General features: G+C 34.8%; 1 protein-coding gene across 5 annotated transcripts in view; it reads right to left on the bottom strand.

The window, feature by feature from the left end:
- TCF12 (transcription factor 12) overlaps nt 1–16992 on the bottom strand; it is a 392538-nt gene that overhangs the window by 167607 nt on the left and 207939 nt on the right. For all 5 annotated transcript variants that reach the window (XM_004777303.3, XM_004777305.3, XM_004777304.3 and 2 more), the window contains one exon: nt 16258–16360. In XM_004777303.3, the coding sequence (XP_004777360.1) occupies nt 16258–16360 (103 nt within the window). The remainder of the gene's footprint in view (nt 1–16257; nt 16361–16992) is intronic.

Genomic DNA, 16992 nt, shown 5'->3' with positions numbered 1-16992 from the left:
CTCTAAATTTACTTTTCCAAAGGTGGTTCTGTATCATCTAGCAGACAAGACTCTTAAATACAGTCTCCTTCCTAGAAAGGTAAGGGAAAACCACTCAGGGAATGTCACCTTAACTATTTAAGGGCACTTACACATCTATCTGTGTAGATAGGGCACAACGGACAATGATGTAGAGATATGTATGATAGTTTCTGGTCATGAAAAAGTAAAATTCTTAAGAGAAAACTGAAAAAGCATTCAAACTGAAAATCATGTTTAAGTTAAATGAGCTTACATTTTATTTTTCTTTTCCACTTAGATCAAATATACTGAGTTCCCATAGTTTAATCTGGAACTTAATGTCTACACAATATTCTATTTTTATATACATTATAAGCTTACTGAAGCACACATCTGAGTCCTTAATAATTCTTTTGAAGACACTCCTTTCATCTTGGTATTTGCTACATTCTCAACCACAGTGTTTAGGATATAGAGGCACGCAACAAAACATGAAGAGATGGGTGGTGTATTAAAACTCCTGCAGAAAAAAAACTGTAAGAATTTGTGCTATACCAAAACAATTTCACAAAAATGAACTGCCTGTCCACTGGTTTTCCACAGAAAATCAGTATTGCCCAGGCCTTGATGAAAGGACGGAATCTCAACTGCTATACTCCCAGCACACAGCAATCTAAGCTACTCTAGTGCAGCTCCTCTGCTTCTGAACAGTTGTAGAGATCAAGTTGCAGCTTGGTCATGCACAGGCACAAACACTTAGCAGATATCTTAGGCCATTCCAAGTGCTAGTGTTCTTTGCTCAACTTATCTGCCCAGGAGTCATCCACCTTCAGGCACAGGATTAATCCTGAAAAAGCTACCTGAGGCTTGGTTCCTTTGCACTTTGATGTCAGGTCACTGGAAAGTCAGATCACCTAGAAACTCAAGCATGGTCAGGCAGGGCTAGTTTGGCATGAAGGTTATTCGCAGCCCCAAGGCTTCCTACTCAAACCTAGGAAGCTAGAGACTTCAGCTGCCAAAAGATTCGTGTTTCTGGACTGAAAAATTTCCATTACAACTCTTCATTTCCACCTTCTCAAGACTCCTCTATGCCACACAGGCCAACTATGAAAACTTACCAAGGTCTGCTGATCAGTTATCTCTGTGTCATTTTCCCTCAATAAGCATATACCATGGGCCTCAGTTTAAAACAGCTCCCTCTCTTAGATTCAGGGAGGGATAAGCATGCCACTAACCCCCAGTGAATCCCAAATTTATTTTTTTAAGCCTGCAACAAAGCCCTAAGAAAGGCGGCTGGCACTATGTTTTCACTGAGTTTGGCCTGAAACTCACTGGGATTTAGCTATTCCATGATTATGTCCAGGGGTGAAATAAGAAGACATTCCAAGAAGCCAACCAGAAGCAAATCAGTTTACCCCTAGCCAGTTCTGCCACAGGTGAGCTTCATCTTCATAAAGCTAAAAATAAAACCCGAAATACTAGAATGGGATTAGAGCAAGTCAGAAAAGGGAGGACATTCAAATATGCCTTCACCACAAGACCCCATACATGAGACTAAGACCAAGTACACTGCACCTAGGACAGGATATAAATGTGTTCTTTACTCACTGAAATTCTACATTTCTGTTGACTCTATTACTCCAGTAATCCACACACTGCACTGTGAATCTCCTATTATCACATCAACACTTTTTTCCTTGCCCTTAACAACTCAATAAATGTTACGAATATTCTGAAATTGAGGCCTCTAAGCACCTCAATCTTAACATCTCAGCTTCCTCATTTGTATGAGACGGACCAAGTCTATTTTTAGCTTTCAACAGCCAACACATCCATTCTATCTAGGTTGAGCCCAAACAACCTATAAAGACAGACTGACTCTCCCAAATTAAAGGGTTTTGTGGAAATAGACAGAAGGTAGCAGGCTACATTACTAACTCTTGCATTCTTTTCTTTCCTATACACAAGAGCCTCACTTTCTCCAATTAAAAACAATTTTCAAAGTTCTAAGAGCCTGGTCCTAGAGAAATTAAGTAATGGGCACTATGGAAAGATGATTCAGTTTCTTGCGTGTGTATTTGTTTAGATTCTGTATTAAAAATGAGAATGTAAAAAAAGAGAGAGAGAGAGAATGTCATGTATATTAGATTCGAGACTATAAATACTAGCCAAGAAGATTCAGAGTCTTCTAGTTTCACATAATTAGTGACAGTATTCTGCCAGAGCTTTCAAAGGCAAATGAAAGGTCCTTTTCCCTCATTATGGTACACATAAAATGCTTTAAAACAGAATCCTTCAAAATGAAATCTTAATAGTTAGATGAATACAAGGTCTTGTTTTTTTGGAATCCAGACTGACCACATTAATTCTTGTGCTTTACTGATTCTTAGAACCATTATCTTTCAAGGCAATCCATTATGACACTAATCAGATATATATACTGTTATGTTAACAGGAGTATGCATGTTGAGAAAGCTATGTCTTTACAACTTGATGAGTAATTTAGGGAGTCATTTTTAGTTTTTCCAAATATCTGTAGTCTGGTTTCCTATAACATTGAATGACATATGTATTTTCTCATTAGAAATATCAGGACCATTTGGATCTTGATTTAAAATATTACTTTGTCCATTATATACAGCTTGATGGCCATTCTAACCTCTTCATTTTTGCTCCTTCACAAATTAATGTCACCTGGATATCCTAATGTATTTGCATTGAGTAGCAATCCTTACGATTGACATAAGTACAACTGTGGTTTACGGTAATGTGTAAATTATTTAAATAAGAATCTTTAATGACATTAAATAAGTCTCATGACCTTAAACTAGCAGTTTTTATGAAGAAAGGCAGAAAGCCAAGTAAGCTGCCTTTGACATTTCTATTTATTTGTGATATACAATAGTATTCAGTGTTCATTTCAAAAAAATCTAAAACACTACTTTTGACAATAGGTTAAAATAAATAACCTGAACTAGCTTAATTAGTTAATAGTTAACCTAGGCCACAGGTTCATAAGTCAAAATACTTTATGTTAAGAGAAATAAAAATTCCAATATTCTTATGTTAGTCTCCAATCTAAGTGTATGACAGTTTTTTTTGAAACTCTCATTTTTAATACAGAATCTAAACAAATACTTATGCACCTAAGAAAAGCATAAGCCAAATACAAATTACAGAATTAATCATTAATTACCACTGAACTTAGCAGACTGCCCCATTTACAATATTAATAATTATCATTATTGAGCATGCTTCCAACTAACAGCTTCATAGGAAATAAGAAATATATATTTTTAGAAGATCAGATGCTCCACTCCCTTTTTAAGACAAGATCTTAGTACCTTTATAACAGCTGACATCTTAGCCCTTCTAGCTTTCCCCAGCTGACCCCATACACTGAAGCACAGCTACAAATGCCCGAAGAAAGAAGACCCATTGGGGAAAATTGTACTTGGCTCAGCTTTGCATGCATCAGTGGGCTTCAGTTGATAAATATACCCTACAGCCAGATTAACTGACATACTGAGGCAAAAAGGGAAATTTGAGATTTAGCCACTTTATCTTAAACCTCTTTTTAAATAAGGGGAGGTTTGTTTTTACTTCAGTGTTCACTTATACAAAAAAAAAAAAAAAAAAAAAAAAAAAAATCTGTCCCTAAAGACTCATCCACATTTCTAATGCTAATCATTTAAAAAATATTTCTAAAAACCTTAAATTTATAATGCACCAGTTCTGATTTTAAAAGATCCATAATTATAGTCTTTGTTTTTTACAAATGACAAAATTTTTGACAACATAGAAGCATGCATGTTTTTATTAGCTCTTTGCTCCCCTATTTAAAAGCAGGACTTTTTAAAAAGCTTAGGGAAATTTGAGGAATTAGGTAGAAACTTTAAAAATGCAGGGGAAGTTATGAATTAGCCTACTGATATTTTTTCTCAACTCCCATGTCTAAGAACCCTCCCCTTTTCTCTACCCAATTACCTCAAAAGACTCCAAGAGTACTTCCACTAAGGAGTTGTTTGCCTAAAATACATAACCCCAAGCACCACCAGAACAGCCTCACCTAGATTCTCAAACTCTTCCTGTGGAAGCAGCTTCCTGGGACTAGTGAAAATCTGAAAACTGCAAAAGAATTTCCTAAGTAGGATTAGCATTTTAAGTGAGGGGAAGGAATTTTTCCTATCTAACTGAGATTATAAACAGCAGTCAACCTGATTCTCAAACCTCACTTCTCACTAAAGTAAAATGAGGATAGGCCCAGACAAAATTTGTTGTTGCATCTCTAGGGGAGAAAAGGTGAAAAAGACCAGCCCCAGGTGAAGTTTAACCACTAACAAATTAACTTTAGGACCTTCCAGTGTTTTTCTGACACGCTTACTCTCTTTCCCTCACCCCAGGCACCAAGTGTTTGATGCTGCCCTCTTGGAAATATTTTTCAATGTAAATACTCAATACTGATATGTAGATTACTTTGATTTTTTGACACTTTCAAGTTGTTGATGTCCTCAAGAACACATACACAGCCTTTTGGCCTTTGATGTTTCCCACCCACTTTCTATTGCCCAAGGGTACAGCAGTGCTGTGTACACAAAGCAAAAGACAAACATTGACAAAAAGATTCTTCTCACTTTCTAATAACACCATTAGAGTGTTATGGTTTCCTTAAACTACAAGTTCAGAGACATTCTTCCTTTAGAAATACATGGGTTTTCACAGGCTCCAAAGGTGACTATTTTGGTACAGATTTCCATTAGACATGTTTCTAGAAAAATAATCTCTGCACACTCTGGCCCTTCTCTTCCTTCCTGTAATCCTTAAGCTATACACTTCTACATTTTTAAGATTTCCTTCAATTAATTTACTTATATATTCAGTTATCTATTTGTATATGTATTTTTGAGTTAACTGTAGATTTACATGAAGTTGTAAGAAATACTAGAGAGATTCTGTAGACCCTTTATGAATTTCCCCATCTTGCCATATCACAATTAGGATATCAACACTCATGGAATCCACTTATCCTATTCAGATTTTCCCAGGTGTTGTTGTTGTGTGCATGCACCTGTGTATGTTTAGTTATATACAGTTTTACCATAGGTGTAGCTTTATGTATTCACCATCACAAATCATAATACAGAACAGTTCCATCAGCATGTAAGTATCTCTTGTGTTTATCTTTTATAACCATACGCACCTGTCTCCTTAACCTCTGGTAACCAACTATCTGTTCTTGATTCTTTAATTTTACCATTTCAAGAGTAGTATACAGATGGAATCATGCAGTATGTAATCTTGTTAAAGTGGCTTTTTTTCACTCAGCCTAATTCACTCAAGATTCATTTAAATTTTTGCATTGTTTAATAACTGAATAATATTTCATGGTATGAACGTATCACAGTTTACTTAACCATTCACCCAGTGATAGACATTCAGATTCTTTCCAGTTTTTGGCTATTATCAAACAAGGTGCTATTAACATTCATGTAAATTTTTATTTCTCTGGGATAAGTGTTCAAGAGTACAATTGTTGAGTTGTATGGTAATTGCATATTTACTCCTATAACAAACCGACAGAATGTTTTCTGTAACAGCTATACCATTTTACATTCCTAATTAAGTTTTCAGTTACTTTCTCAGATTAAATTCCTTACAGGTAGAATTAAATAGAGACACAATGTATTTTATTTAATGGGTATATAAATTCATCTTTGTAAATGTGTTGGGACACTGTTTTCCCATCCAGGTGTCATGGTAAACTGGAAAAGTAAAAGCATATTGTACAAAGAAAACAGTCTGGAAGTTCAGATGAGCTGCAATGTTCTATAACTATTCAGTGTAGCAAGCTGACCAAAGGATCTTGGACAGATAATAAGAAAGATATAAACAGATACAGAGAGTACCACAATGTAAGAATCAAGAATGGATATATACATATATCCTTTCTGTATCTCTGGGGAAAAAGTATAAGCAGACACCTGCTACTATGCTAGTATCTGAAAAGGTTTTCTAGTATCTTATAAAACACCAAAGATAGGGGAGCCTGGCTGGCTCAGTCAGAACAGTGTGAGACTCTTGATCTCAGGGTCCTGGGTTCAAGCCCTATGTTGGATGTAGAGACCGCTAAAAAAGTTTTAAGAAATATTTTTTTGAAAACCCTAAAAATAATACTTACATTTTTAAAAAGATACCTCATTGAAACCTTACTTTAAAGTAAAATAAAACAAAAGCCTATACTTCCTATATTTGTTCCTATCTTGTCTAAACATGCAGATGTGCATGTGTGCACACACCTGCACACAAATACCAAGAATAAAAATGCTCTCTGCACTGAATGTTGTCACTAAGTGCAGTTAGTTTCCTGTGACCCTCAGACTATATGAAAGGAAAATAAAAAAAAGATGAGACTTCTCTGATGTGAGCTTATTTCATTGTATGTAAACCTGACCAAAAATTTACAAAAATCATCCTAGAGCAAATATAGCACTAGATCTTCTATTAAATCTTTTAGACAGAAGACAGCCTAAAAACTGAGGGAGAATAGCATATCAAATCAGAAAACTTCTCAAACACAAACCATTAAGGTACTTCACATGAAAATTACATGAACTGTAACAAAAATCCATAATTTACACTTATCTTACAGAAGCTGTTCAGATACAAATCTGAAAATGTTGTAATTTTTTCACTGTACACACTCAGTATGTGAATCTCTGGGGAGACTCCCAGATTGAGAGTACAGACTCTCACTAAAGCAACAATGCACTTTTCTGATGATTATGCCGTTATCATCTACTACCCTCTCAACACAGATATTTCCTACAGACTCTTCTGCACAGCTCTTCTCTGCAGATTTCTCTCTCTAAAGAGCTGCCTCTCTCCCACATCTTCATTCGGTTGTCCAAGTTTCATCTTTTCCTCTCCTAATGTGCTAGTTCAACTCACTACAGCTACAATTTTACATTAGTATTTTAAGGAGGAGCTTTTTTTTTTTTTTTTTTAAATTCAGATTATACAAAACAAAGGGAACCACAAGATTTCAGAAGAAGGAAATCGTCTACGGCCATACCACCCTGAACGCGCCCGATCTCGTCAGAAGAAGGAAATCGACATTTGCCTAAAAAGTCAATTATCAATATCATTATCTGAAGAGACAAAAGCAAGAGAAAACTACTAATCTAGTGAATAATTTACCATTCTATATAGAGGGAATAAAGCCCTAGAAATTTTAGAAATAATTCACCACTAACACAGCCACCAATCACTTTGGTTATTCAAAACACATACACACACAACCCTGTTATGTTCAATGGAATTTCACATACACACATATATAGCATTTGTTACCTCTTCAAAAACTGACAGAGTTGCTACTGTTTAAAGTATTTTTGTAACGCTATCTAGAACAAGATTAGCACACTATAGCCTTTAGAGTAAATCCAGGCCACCAAATGTTCTTTTTATAGCCCATGAGCTAAGAATAGCTTTTTACATTTTTAAATGGTTATATAAGTACCTAAATAATATCACTGATTTTGCATCCTGGGCTGCAAACCCTAAACTATTTACTATCTGGCTTTTTGCAAAAATATCTGTTGACCCCTGATCTCAGGGATCAGTGTAGAAAAGTATGTAACAGAAATAAATATAATTTATGACCATAAACTAATTAATTTGCAGTAAAGTGGCTTTGTGCTCTACTCCCATTTAATTGTGACTCCCTAGAAATTTTGTACCATCTGAGAGTCTGACAATCCTCCAGAGATATTCTTAAAGTGAAAAATAGGTATGTAATACAAGGATGACTGTTTATATATTTCAATACACAATGCAAATGTCAATAGGCAAAAAAACATTACTCAAGAAGAATTAAAACTCAGCCTGATGTGTGTGTGTGTGTGTGTGTGTGTCTCACACACACACACACACATACATACATGTATCAGAAAGCCTTAAAATATAGGTAGAAGGGCAAGTTCTACTGTTCATAAAAATCTAAAATCCCAAATGACAAAAACAAAACAAACCCAACATGAACACCACAGAAAACGTGAGCTATAAAAAACAAAGGCTGGAGGCATCTGGGTTGCTCAGTTGGTTGGGGTCTGACTCTTGATTTTGACTCAGGTCATAATCTCAGGATTGTGAAATCGAGCTCCATGTTAGGGTTCTGCAATGGGTCCCACAGTGAGTCTGCTTGTCTCCCTCCCTCCCCTACTCTGCCCCTCTGTGCACTTGTGCTCTCTCTCTCAAATAAGTAAATAAATAAAATCTTTAAAATAAAAAGCAAAGGCTGAATTTTTAAGGAAGAAAAGAGAAATAGATGTGAAGAAGACTATAAAAATGGCAGACTGACACTCAAGCAACAACCTTTTGAGGAGCTTACAGAAAACACAAGGCTTATTGAGTAACAGCAACTCAGTATAAAATCTATGTAACAGGTAGGATCTGAATACCTTCAAACAATATTTCCACCATGAAAACCAAAGCAATTGAGGACATGCTTTCAAATTTAAAAAACAATTCATTTTCAACTGGTGGCTAATTAAAACCTGTACAAACATTGTGACACTAACCAAGCTAGTACTAACTCTTCGTTTTGAAAGGGTAGGGGAGTGCCAGTTGCACCTCTTCCTACTTCTAGTCTTTATGATGCCCTCTAAGATCCATTCCAGTTCAACCATTCTATGAGAATTTTATTATTTAAGTATTTAACAAAATACTAAAAAAAGGACCGTAAATGATAAAAACATCATTTATAACCCTAAGCAAGGAAATGTGAAATAATACCCATAGAAGGGAAGATCTGATAATGTTGCTCTAGGACTTTCCCTAATAGAAAGAGTGCCCCAAATTCTCAACTATGTGCCATGGTGTGGTCCTCAGATTATACAAATCTAGGATAACTGTAAAGTTTACAAAAATTCCTCTTAAAAAATCATTCTTTTGTTCTCTAGTAACCAAGTAGCCACACCTCCTGTGATGGATCCCACTACAGGCAGAGTTCATGTTTGGTTGGCTAGAATTAGATACAAACAATGGGAAGATTCAAGGAAGAACTATTTATCAGATCTATGCCACTGACCTATGATAAAACTGTGCAGAGCAGAAAGGATTACTGTTGATCATAGAACATACACATAAGTAATGATGAGCAAACGGACTGGGTAAACACAGGTTTATAAAATAAAGGTGGTCTTTGTAGGAGTTACCACTTTGCAACATTGCAATCCCATGAAAACATTCATTAATAACCAGAAAATTAAAAAAAAAAAAAAAAAGTAATCCCAGTGAAATGGCCCTCACAGTGTGGCTATCTCAGGCCAGAGTCAATGATGTTGTTGGTCAGTCTTTTGTTAAATATCCCATTATACAAAGCAAATACAAAGAAATCCATCAAAAGCTGAGTATCATGCAAGAGAAGCAAAACTGCAGGAGGTCCTTAAAAATGATGTGAAAGAACCATTTAATCAAACACAAAGCCACTGACAGATTGGAACCTAAACTGAGAGTCAGTTAATAACTAAAGAGAAAAATCAAGAAGGTTCAAATGTAAAGTAAAAGACATTTCTATATATTACCAAACATTTTTCTGAGGAAAAAAAATACACCAAAAAACTGAGTAATTAATTCACTCTTTGTTCACTTAAGACCTAGGGAATTATATAAATTATTGCTTATTTTCTTAATATTACTTTTAATTTTCAAAATAAAGCCCCAATCAAACATTTTTTCCTCTATCTTCCAAAATATTGGCATCTCTTTTAAGTAATTCTAAGTAATTCTTCTAAGTAATTCATTCAGGTTTAATTATGCTTAGATAAAAGAGACCTGAGTCTATACACCAGTACCTCTGAAACGCTGGAACCCCTTTCAAAGTGAGGCATTAGTACTAGCCTGGTCTTTCCCAGACTGGGTACGAAAACAAAACAAAACAAAACAAAACAAAACACATTAGCTAATCTCTGGCTCATAGAAATGGTTTCAGAAAGAATGGTTGACAGGTCATTTTAACTATGGAAAAGAAGATGCTTTTCAGATTGTGAAGGTAAAGTAGGGACACAGAAAGAGAACACAGACAGGAACAGAGTATTATTTTAAAAATACATAACTGCACTAAAAGAAAACATTCCAAATCACTAAGGAATAAGGTATCCTGTAATATGGGAGCCAGAAGGGACAATTTACAACAATTTGGAAAGACTGGAATATGGGAACTAGAAGCAGGGAGGAAGAGATAGTAGTAAACTCTGTACCCCTCTGTCCCCCACTTTCCCACTTCTCAAATCTCCTCGTGGTCCAATTTGCCTCTCCAGAGTTATCTAATTCTCTCAACAAACACTTTCAATTGGAAAGAGGGAGACCTGATGACAATGTTTGAACCCCTGGACCTGCCATGCCTAAAATCAATCTACCTCTAGCAGTCTGCAATATGTGACTCAATACCACTTTTTATCAAACACAGTTTAAGTTAATTTCTGTCATTTTTAAGAGAAAGAGTTCTGACTAAATAGACTGGATTATGCTACTCCACAATAAAACTTTTCCTGATCACTTCTGGTTGTACCTTCTTTTAATCTCTTCCGAATTTCTGTGAGGACTTCTCTGTATCACTAACATTTTAATATGTGTAATAATTATTGAAATTACTTCTCCTACCACACTAAAACTAAAGTCTGTAAAGACAGACTGAATCTTAATTTTATATTCTGCCATATGGTATTTTCACATATTAAACGCCAGAAAAAAGGCATGAACGGGTACATGATGGAGAAGGAGGAAGGTACTCAACAATTCAGAATGGTTAATCAGGGTCTAATCAGTAGCAGGAGAAAGAAAAAGATAAAAGAGCGATAATGCAGAGAAAAGGATCAAACGGACAAATAGTTGCACAGGAGAGGTAAAAAAGGAAAAGAAGCAGTGTAGTAGAAAGGGGCCCGAGCTAAATTAGAATCAGAAGGGTGGGCGCCTGGGTGGCTCAACGGGTTAAAGCCTCGGCCTCCGGCTCAGATCATGATCCCAGGGTCCTGGAATTGAGCCCCGCCTTCCTCCTCTCTCTCTGCCTGCCTCTCTGCCTACTTGTGATCTCTGTTTTTGTCAAAATAAATAAATACATGAAATCTTTTTTTAAAAAAATAATAACCAGAAGGGTTGGGTCCCTGTTTCCTACTCAACTAGTAGTTCCTAATTAACTACTCATTCATTTTTCTTGGCTTTGGTTTCTTTAATGGTAGCTAGATCTCTTTCACTCAAGTTTCCCTCAGTGCCAACATTCTGTGTTTGTAAGCAGTTAAAGATCAGAGAATGAAGATCAATGAATATATAACCCATATCCTTTCTTGAGATGGGAGGCTAATAAAACACTGATGAAAATAAAAAACACTGGACAAAGTATGAAGGCCTCATCTTATGAAGTACTGTCAAACCAGATATTAAGTACACTGTTTCCCCTAAGCATAATTATAATCATTTTCATTATCTCATCTAGTGAAGGAATTTCATGTACATCAAAGTTAGAAATCTTTTGAGGGCAGAGTTCTGTTGTGCTTTGATATTCTGAAAATGGTGATTCTACATTTTTTGTGACTCTAGGAGAATTCTGGATTAATCAGAAATCATACTGCAGGCAGGATCAAAAACAAAAGAGTTTTCTTGGAAACTGGTTGTTTGAAAGAGCAAATATATAGGGAAAAAGTGTACTTATGTTAAAATTCCCATATAAGCCCATAGAAATCTATTTAATCCATAATGAAATGAAAATAAAACATAGTAACTGCTATTAGAAGAGGCCCATTGAACTCTGAGGTAAAGAAGGGCTGAGCAAATAGACATCAAAGGAAGGACAGCTGGTTTGTTTATAACTTAAGTACTTCAGAAAAAGAGATTTAATAATGTACTGGAACAACTGAACCCAACCTGCAATATTAGCTAAAATGTCTAAAATAAGTTTTAAAAAGCAGTATCATTAATATTGTTGCTATTTTGCATTTCAGAGAACTTTCATGTATTATATCTTATTTTTTCCCTTTAAAACAATCAGAAGCATTTCCTAGTGTGTGCTTCATGGAAAAGTAGTTCCTCAAAGGCTAATGATTCTTTTTACAAAAGGGCTTCTGCGTGCTGTGTGAATCTGGGATGTGACAGAGCTGAAGAAAGTTAAATAAGCTTTTCGTCCCCTTTTTTCCCAGAGCCTTTAATATCCCAAAGTACAATCTGAATCTCTAAGAAGGGTCACATGATATAGAATGTGTCCCAAAGTTATGTCACTATGGAACCATTTTTTCATTGTCGTTTCTCAAGATCAGGATCTCCATAATCAAAGTTGAGGAAAATGACAAGTTAGTAAAAACTTCCAAACATAATATAGAAAGAATAAATACCTTATATGCCTAATGGAAAGACTATTTGGGAGTCAGAAGACAGGGATCCTACATTCAATTTTGCCATTTATTGACTGTGACCTCAGGAAAAACACACTTAATTTTCCTGTGCCTTGGTTTTGTCATTTGCAAACTAGCAGTTATAATTCTATTTGTAGTCTTTTTCAGGATTAGATAAAAGATATTAGATACATGAGATTATAAAATTATAAAATTCTAGACCTGCAGAAGACTTTTGAGACTACCTAGCAGTTCCATATCAAAAAGGTAATTTTAAGGACGTAAAATGAAGCCCACATCTCCTAACTCTTAGCCCTGCATTTTTTCCTATATCATCACATGGGCTCTCATTCTTTACAGGATAAAACCTCTCTAGCAGCAGAGTTAAGTCTCAGAAAAGAACACAATTGAGGTATACCTATCCTTAAAGTCTCCATTGACACTCTCTCCCCCTCTCCATCTCTCCATCTCTCTCTCTCTCTATATATATATATATAGATAGATAGATAGATTTAGCCTAAAATAAGTAAAGCTTTGATAAACATGGAGAGGTAGAAAGATAAAAGGAGTTCATTCCCCAATCACTTGGGAATTGAAGGTAGGCAAGTCTATGAAATAATTCATTTCCATATCTAATTAACAGACTGATCCTACCATCATCAAAAATTTATCTAATCAACAACAGATAAAGAAAAGCAAATTTTTACTGAAATTACGGAGAGAACCAAGGGTAGTGTGAAATGGACTAAAGCCGGAAGAGACTAGAAATAGGTGACTATTTGGTGATACTTGTACAATTCATTGCTATTGTCAAAGCTTTGCAGCTTTCCTATAATAGAGTACAGAATTGTTTGATGCTAATTACTTAGTGATGTGCCAAAATGATGTATTTATTTCACTTGAAACATAAGAAAAACCCTTTTTCCCATACTGACAAATCAATCGGATAATTCTGGAATTCATTAAAAAGAAACACTAAGTGATCGAACAATAATAGCTTTACTTCCTGTGTAAAATACTTCAAAATACCTAAATGAATACAGAAATGCATGTTTCTGTGGCAAATTGTTCATTACTGAATCATTATCAATCCTTGTTAGACAAAATTTCTCATTTTTGCAATGTGCAAAATCATTAAAGTGTTTGAGAGCTCCATCACGAAAGACAGTAGCACTTTATAATCCATGATTTCTTTAGGCAAATGTGCTTATGGTTGAACATAATACAAAAAATAACAACATCCCCTAGCATATGATTCTTCCCCAGCCTTAATGGTATTTTTATATGTTGACAGCAATAATGAAATATGTCACTGCTTTCCTATTAGCTTTAACTGTTTTTGAGCATTCTTCATTCATGGCATCACTGTGAAGTGTTACCTGTTAGGATGATTAGGAAGGATTTGGAACTATACAGTTCCAAATGCTTCTAATACTGCTATGCACATTTTAGTCATGCTTTAACAACATAGGTTTTTAGCCTGAAATTTGCTTAAATTATCAAATAGCTAGAAAAGTAACCTATCCACTGTAATTCTACCGAGCGCTATCAACCCACATATTTGGATATGTAACAGTTCATTTCCTTCAACTCACATCAAGTTGGATTGCCTGTTGCTGTATGGAACTACTTTATAATTTAGGAAATAATAACTTCCAAAAGCAAGTTACTGTCATGCAGAGTGCTTACACTAAACTGCTAGATACCTCATTTGATCATTTTTATTGAAAATAAAAGGGAAAAAATATAGTAAATTAGGTATTGCCAATGACCAGTGAAATCCTTTTGAAAATATCTGCCTAATCTTTTCAGGGTTCATTTCCCCCTTCTTTATAGGTAAATTAACGTTTTTAAGACTTGATAATTACGACTTAAAATGAAAATGTAGCTTCGCCTGATTAATTGTACAGTGTAGTTCAGATGAATGCAGGTTTTTTTTTTTTTACTTATATTGTGAAGAGATTGATCTATTTATAAATTTGAGTTTTTATAATATTTTAAGACTTATTTTAGATGCTCATTTAATACACAGGGTATGCATGACTATTAAAAGTATTCTAATAATTATCTGTAAACTGAAGCAACCAACAAGCACGCACTCATAACTGCTGTTTTAAGAAAATGTTACCTCAAACTGAATTACAGAAATATTTTTAGCCAACAGATGCTCAGACCAAGTGACTGACATGCATACTTCTTAGAATTCATTTAATTCCCACACTTATCCCCACAATTTTAACAGTTACCTTGGCTCAAAGCTATGCTAATGATGCAATTCTACTGGGCTTAAGAATCCTAACTGTTAGCTAAGAATAAATATAAACACATACATTTTAAAAAGGGCAATTTCTGATTTTTCACGTTTAAGAAGTATAGCCTCAACTAAGAAAGCTTAGTTCAATCTGAAATTAAAAAAACTGACTGAGTTTGCTCCACCATATTTACAATAAATTAAATGCTACTTGGGGAAAAGATATACTATAGGATGAAATTATTTGGAGTGTCACATCTATTTTACTTTGACAGTAAGTTCAACAGAAAATTTAAAAGATAAAAAAAGTTTTCCCCAACTAAGTGCAAGGATAATTATTTTGTTCTCAATTTAATTCTGATTTTTATCTGGGATGATATGATTTTCATTTGCATTTATGTTAAAACAAACTGTCATTTTAAACACAAGTTTTATTGCTCATTAGATTTTTAACTCTTATGTCATACTCAATGATTCTGGCTTGAAAGTGGTAACTGCTTTAGGCAAAATCCACACTAGAATATCAGACAGTCTCTTCAACACTTTATAGTGGATAAGGGAATTAAACAAAGACTGTGCAAAGCAAAACCATTTATAAAGAAATTGCAGACCACCAGGATTTTGGATTTGGATAATCCACTTAGTTTAGCATGGCTGTGTATTAAAAGGACAATTCCAAGACCATAATATAGGTCACGTCCTTAAGAAACAGAGTAAGTAATGAAATCAATGTCAATTACACAAATTTCCATATTTACATGATGCCACTGACAGTAAGTAAAACAGATTAAACAAAGCTTTCTAATATGCCCAGGCCCAGCACAAGCAAGAAGGAAAAATAATGGTATAAAACACGTTCTTTTTAATCAGGTTCTGCAAAAAGGTAAAACTGTTGCTTTAAAATAAAAAAAAAAAAAGGGCACCTAAACTAGGGGGGGGGGGGGAAGCTTGGGCTTATCACTTCAGCTTGAACAGCTATAAACTTTCACATGAGAAAGAAAGAGGTGAGGGAAAGAGTGATACGTGTTTTGCAGGGAGAAGAGAGAAATAAAAAAAAAAGCTAACCTAAAGGTTTCGCCAAAATATAATAATCCGGTTCAGGTGGTAGGTAGTATCCTTCAAAGTACAACTTCATTAATGCAGAACACAGCTTCAAAATTCCCAATACGAACCCAAGTGCTTATAACAAATGCTGCCAACCTCTAAATGCTCTATTAAGTTCTAAACAAATAGTGTCAAAAGAAATATTGTAAGTAAAATTTGCTTAAAATCAATCCTTTATCATATTTTTAATTGCCACATATAGATTCGACTGTTAAGACAAGTAGTAAATTACAAATGTCTCAAAATGCTTCTTTGCCTAGAAAGCAGAAAACATAAAATGCCTGATATCACAAAGACAGTGCCAAATTTATAAAAAATGCTGCTTCCTTTTTTTGGTACCAGTGATATTTCTGAATGCTTGTTCCTCAAACTGAGCTGAAAAAGGAAAGCCTGGATGCCCCTAGAAACACAAGAATTTTTTTTCTAGATACTTACATGTATTTCTTGGACAAAGGACTAAAAAATGTCTCTGACCAAAGAGGCTTTATAAAGACTACTTGCAGAGAATTACCAACTTACCCATCAGATTTGAGTTCATGAAAGGTGTTGGGGACAAGCCTTCATGGGCCCCTAATCGACTGTCATTCAAGTGATCACTGTAATGAGGGCTGTCTGTAAAACCCTAGAGGGAAAAAAAAAGACCAGAGTATTAAAGAGATTATTTGGCAGCCCTGCTAATTGAGCATAATGACACTCATCTAATTAATATACAGACTTACAAATGGTCATTCCCAACCAAGTTCCTTGTTCATTACTTGAAAAACTAAACAGAAGTGCTCCTTTTATTCCTTTTAAGGTTTTAAAGTAGTTTCTTAATGATCTTAAAGAAAATTAGCCCTATGAACTCATTATAGCCAAAAAAAGGTTCTATAGATCATTTTTTTAAAAAAAGGATAAACTAAGAAAATATAATTTTAAGTTGTAATAAATTAGGAAAATATTTATTTCTACCTTCCTTCCTCTGTCTATAAACCCTACCTATTACGAGGTAATTACAAGTTTAAATTAAAATATTAAAAATAATCCACAATCAATATACTAGAAATGAATCTTTTCCTGAATAGCAAACATATATTTAACAATACAAGTAGAACAAGACAGACTACTAGAAAAACTAACCCATGTAAAAAGGAAAACATTTGTTAAAAGCAGCTGATTTGGGGTGCCTGCGTGGCTCAGTTGGTTAAGCCTCTGCCTTCGGTCATGATCTCAGGGTGCTATGATCGAGCCCCACATTGGGCTCTCTTCTCGGCA

The sequence above is a fragment of the Mustela putorius genome, unplaced genomic scaffold (assembly GCF_011764305.1).
Source record: "Mustela putorius furo isolate JIRA1106 unplaced genomic scaffold, ASM1176430v1.1 tig00003896_pilon_pilon_pilon, whole genome shotgun sequence".
Classification (NCBI taxonomy): Eukaryota; Metazoa; Chordata; class Mammalia; order Carnivora; family Mustelidae; genus Mustela; species Mustela putorius.
Note: the sequence above shows the minus strand (reverse complement) of the source record. Positions and strands in the feature narration are given on the sequence as shown.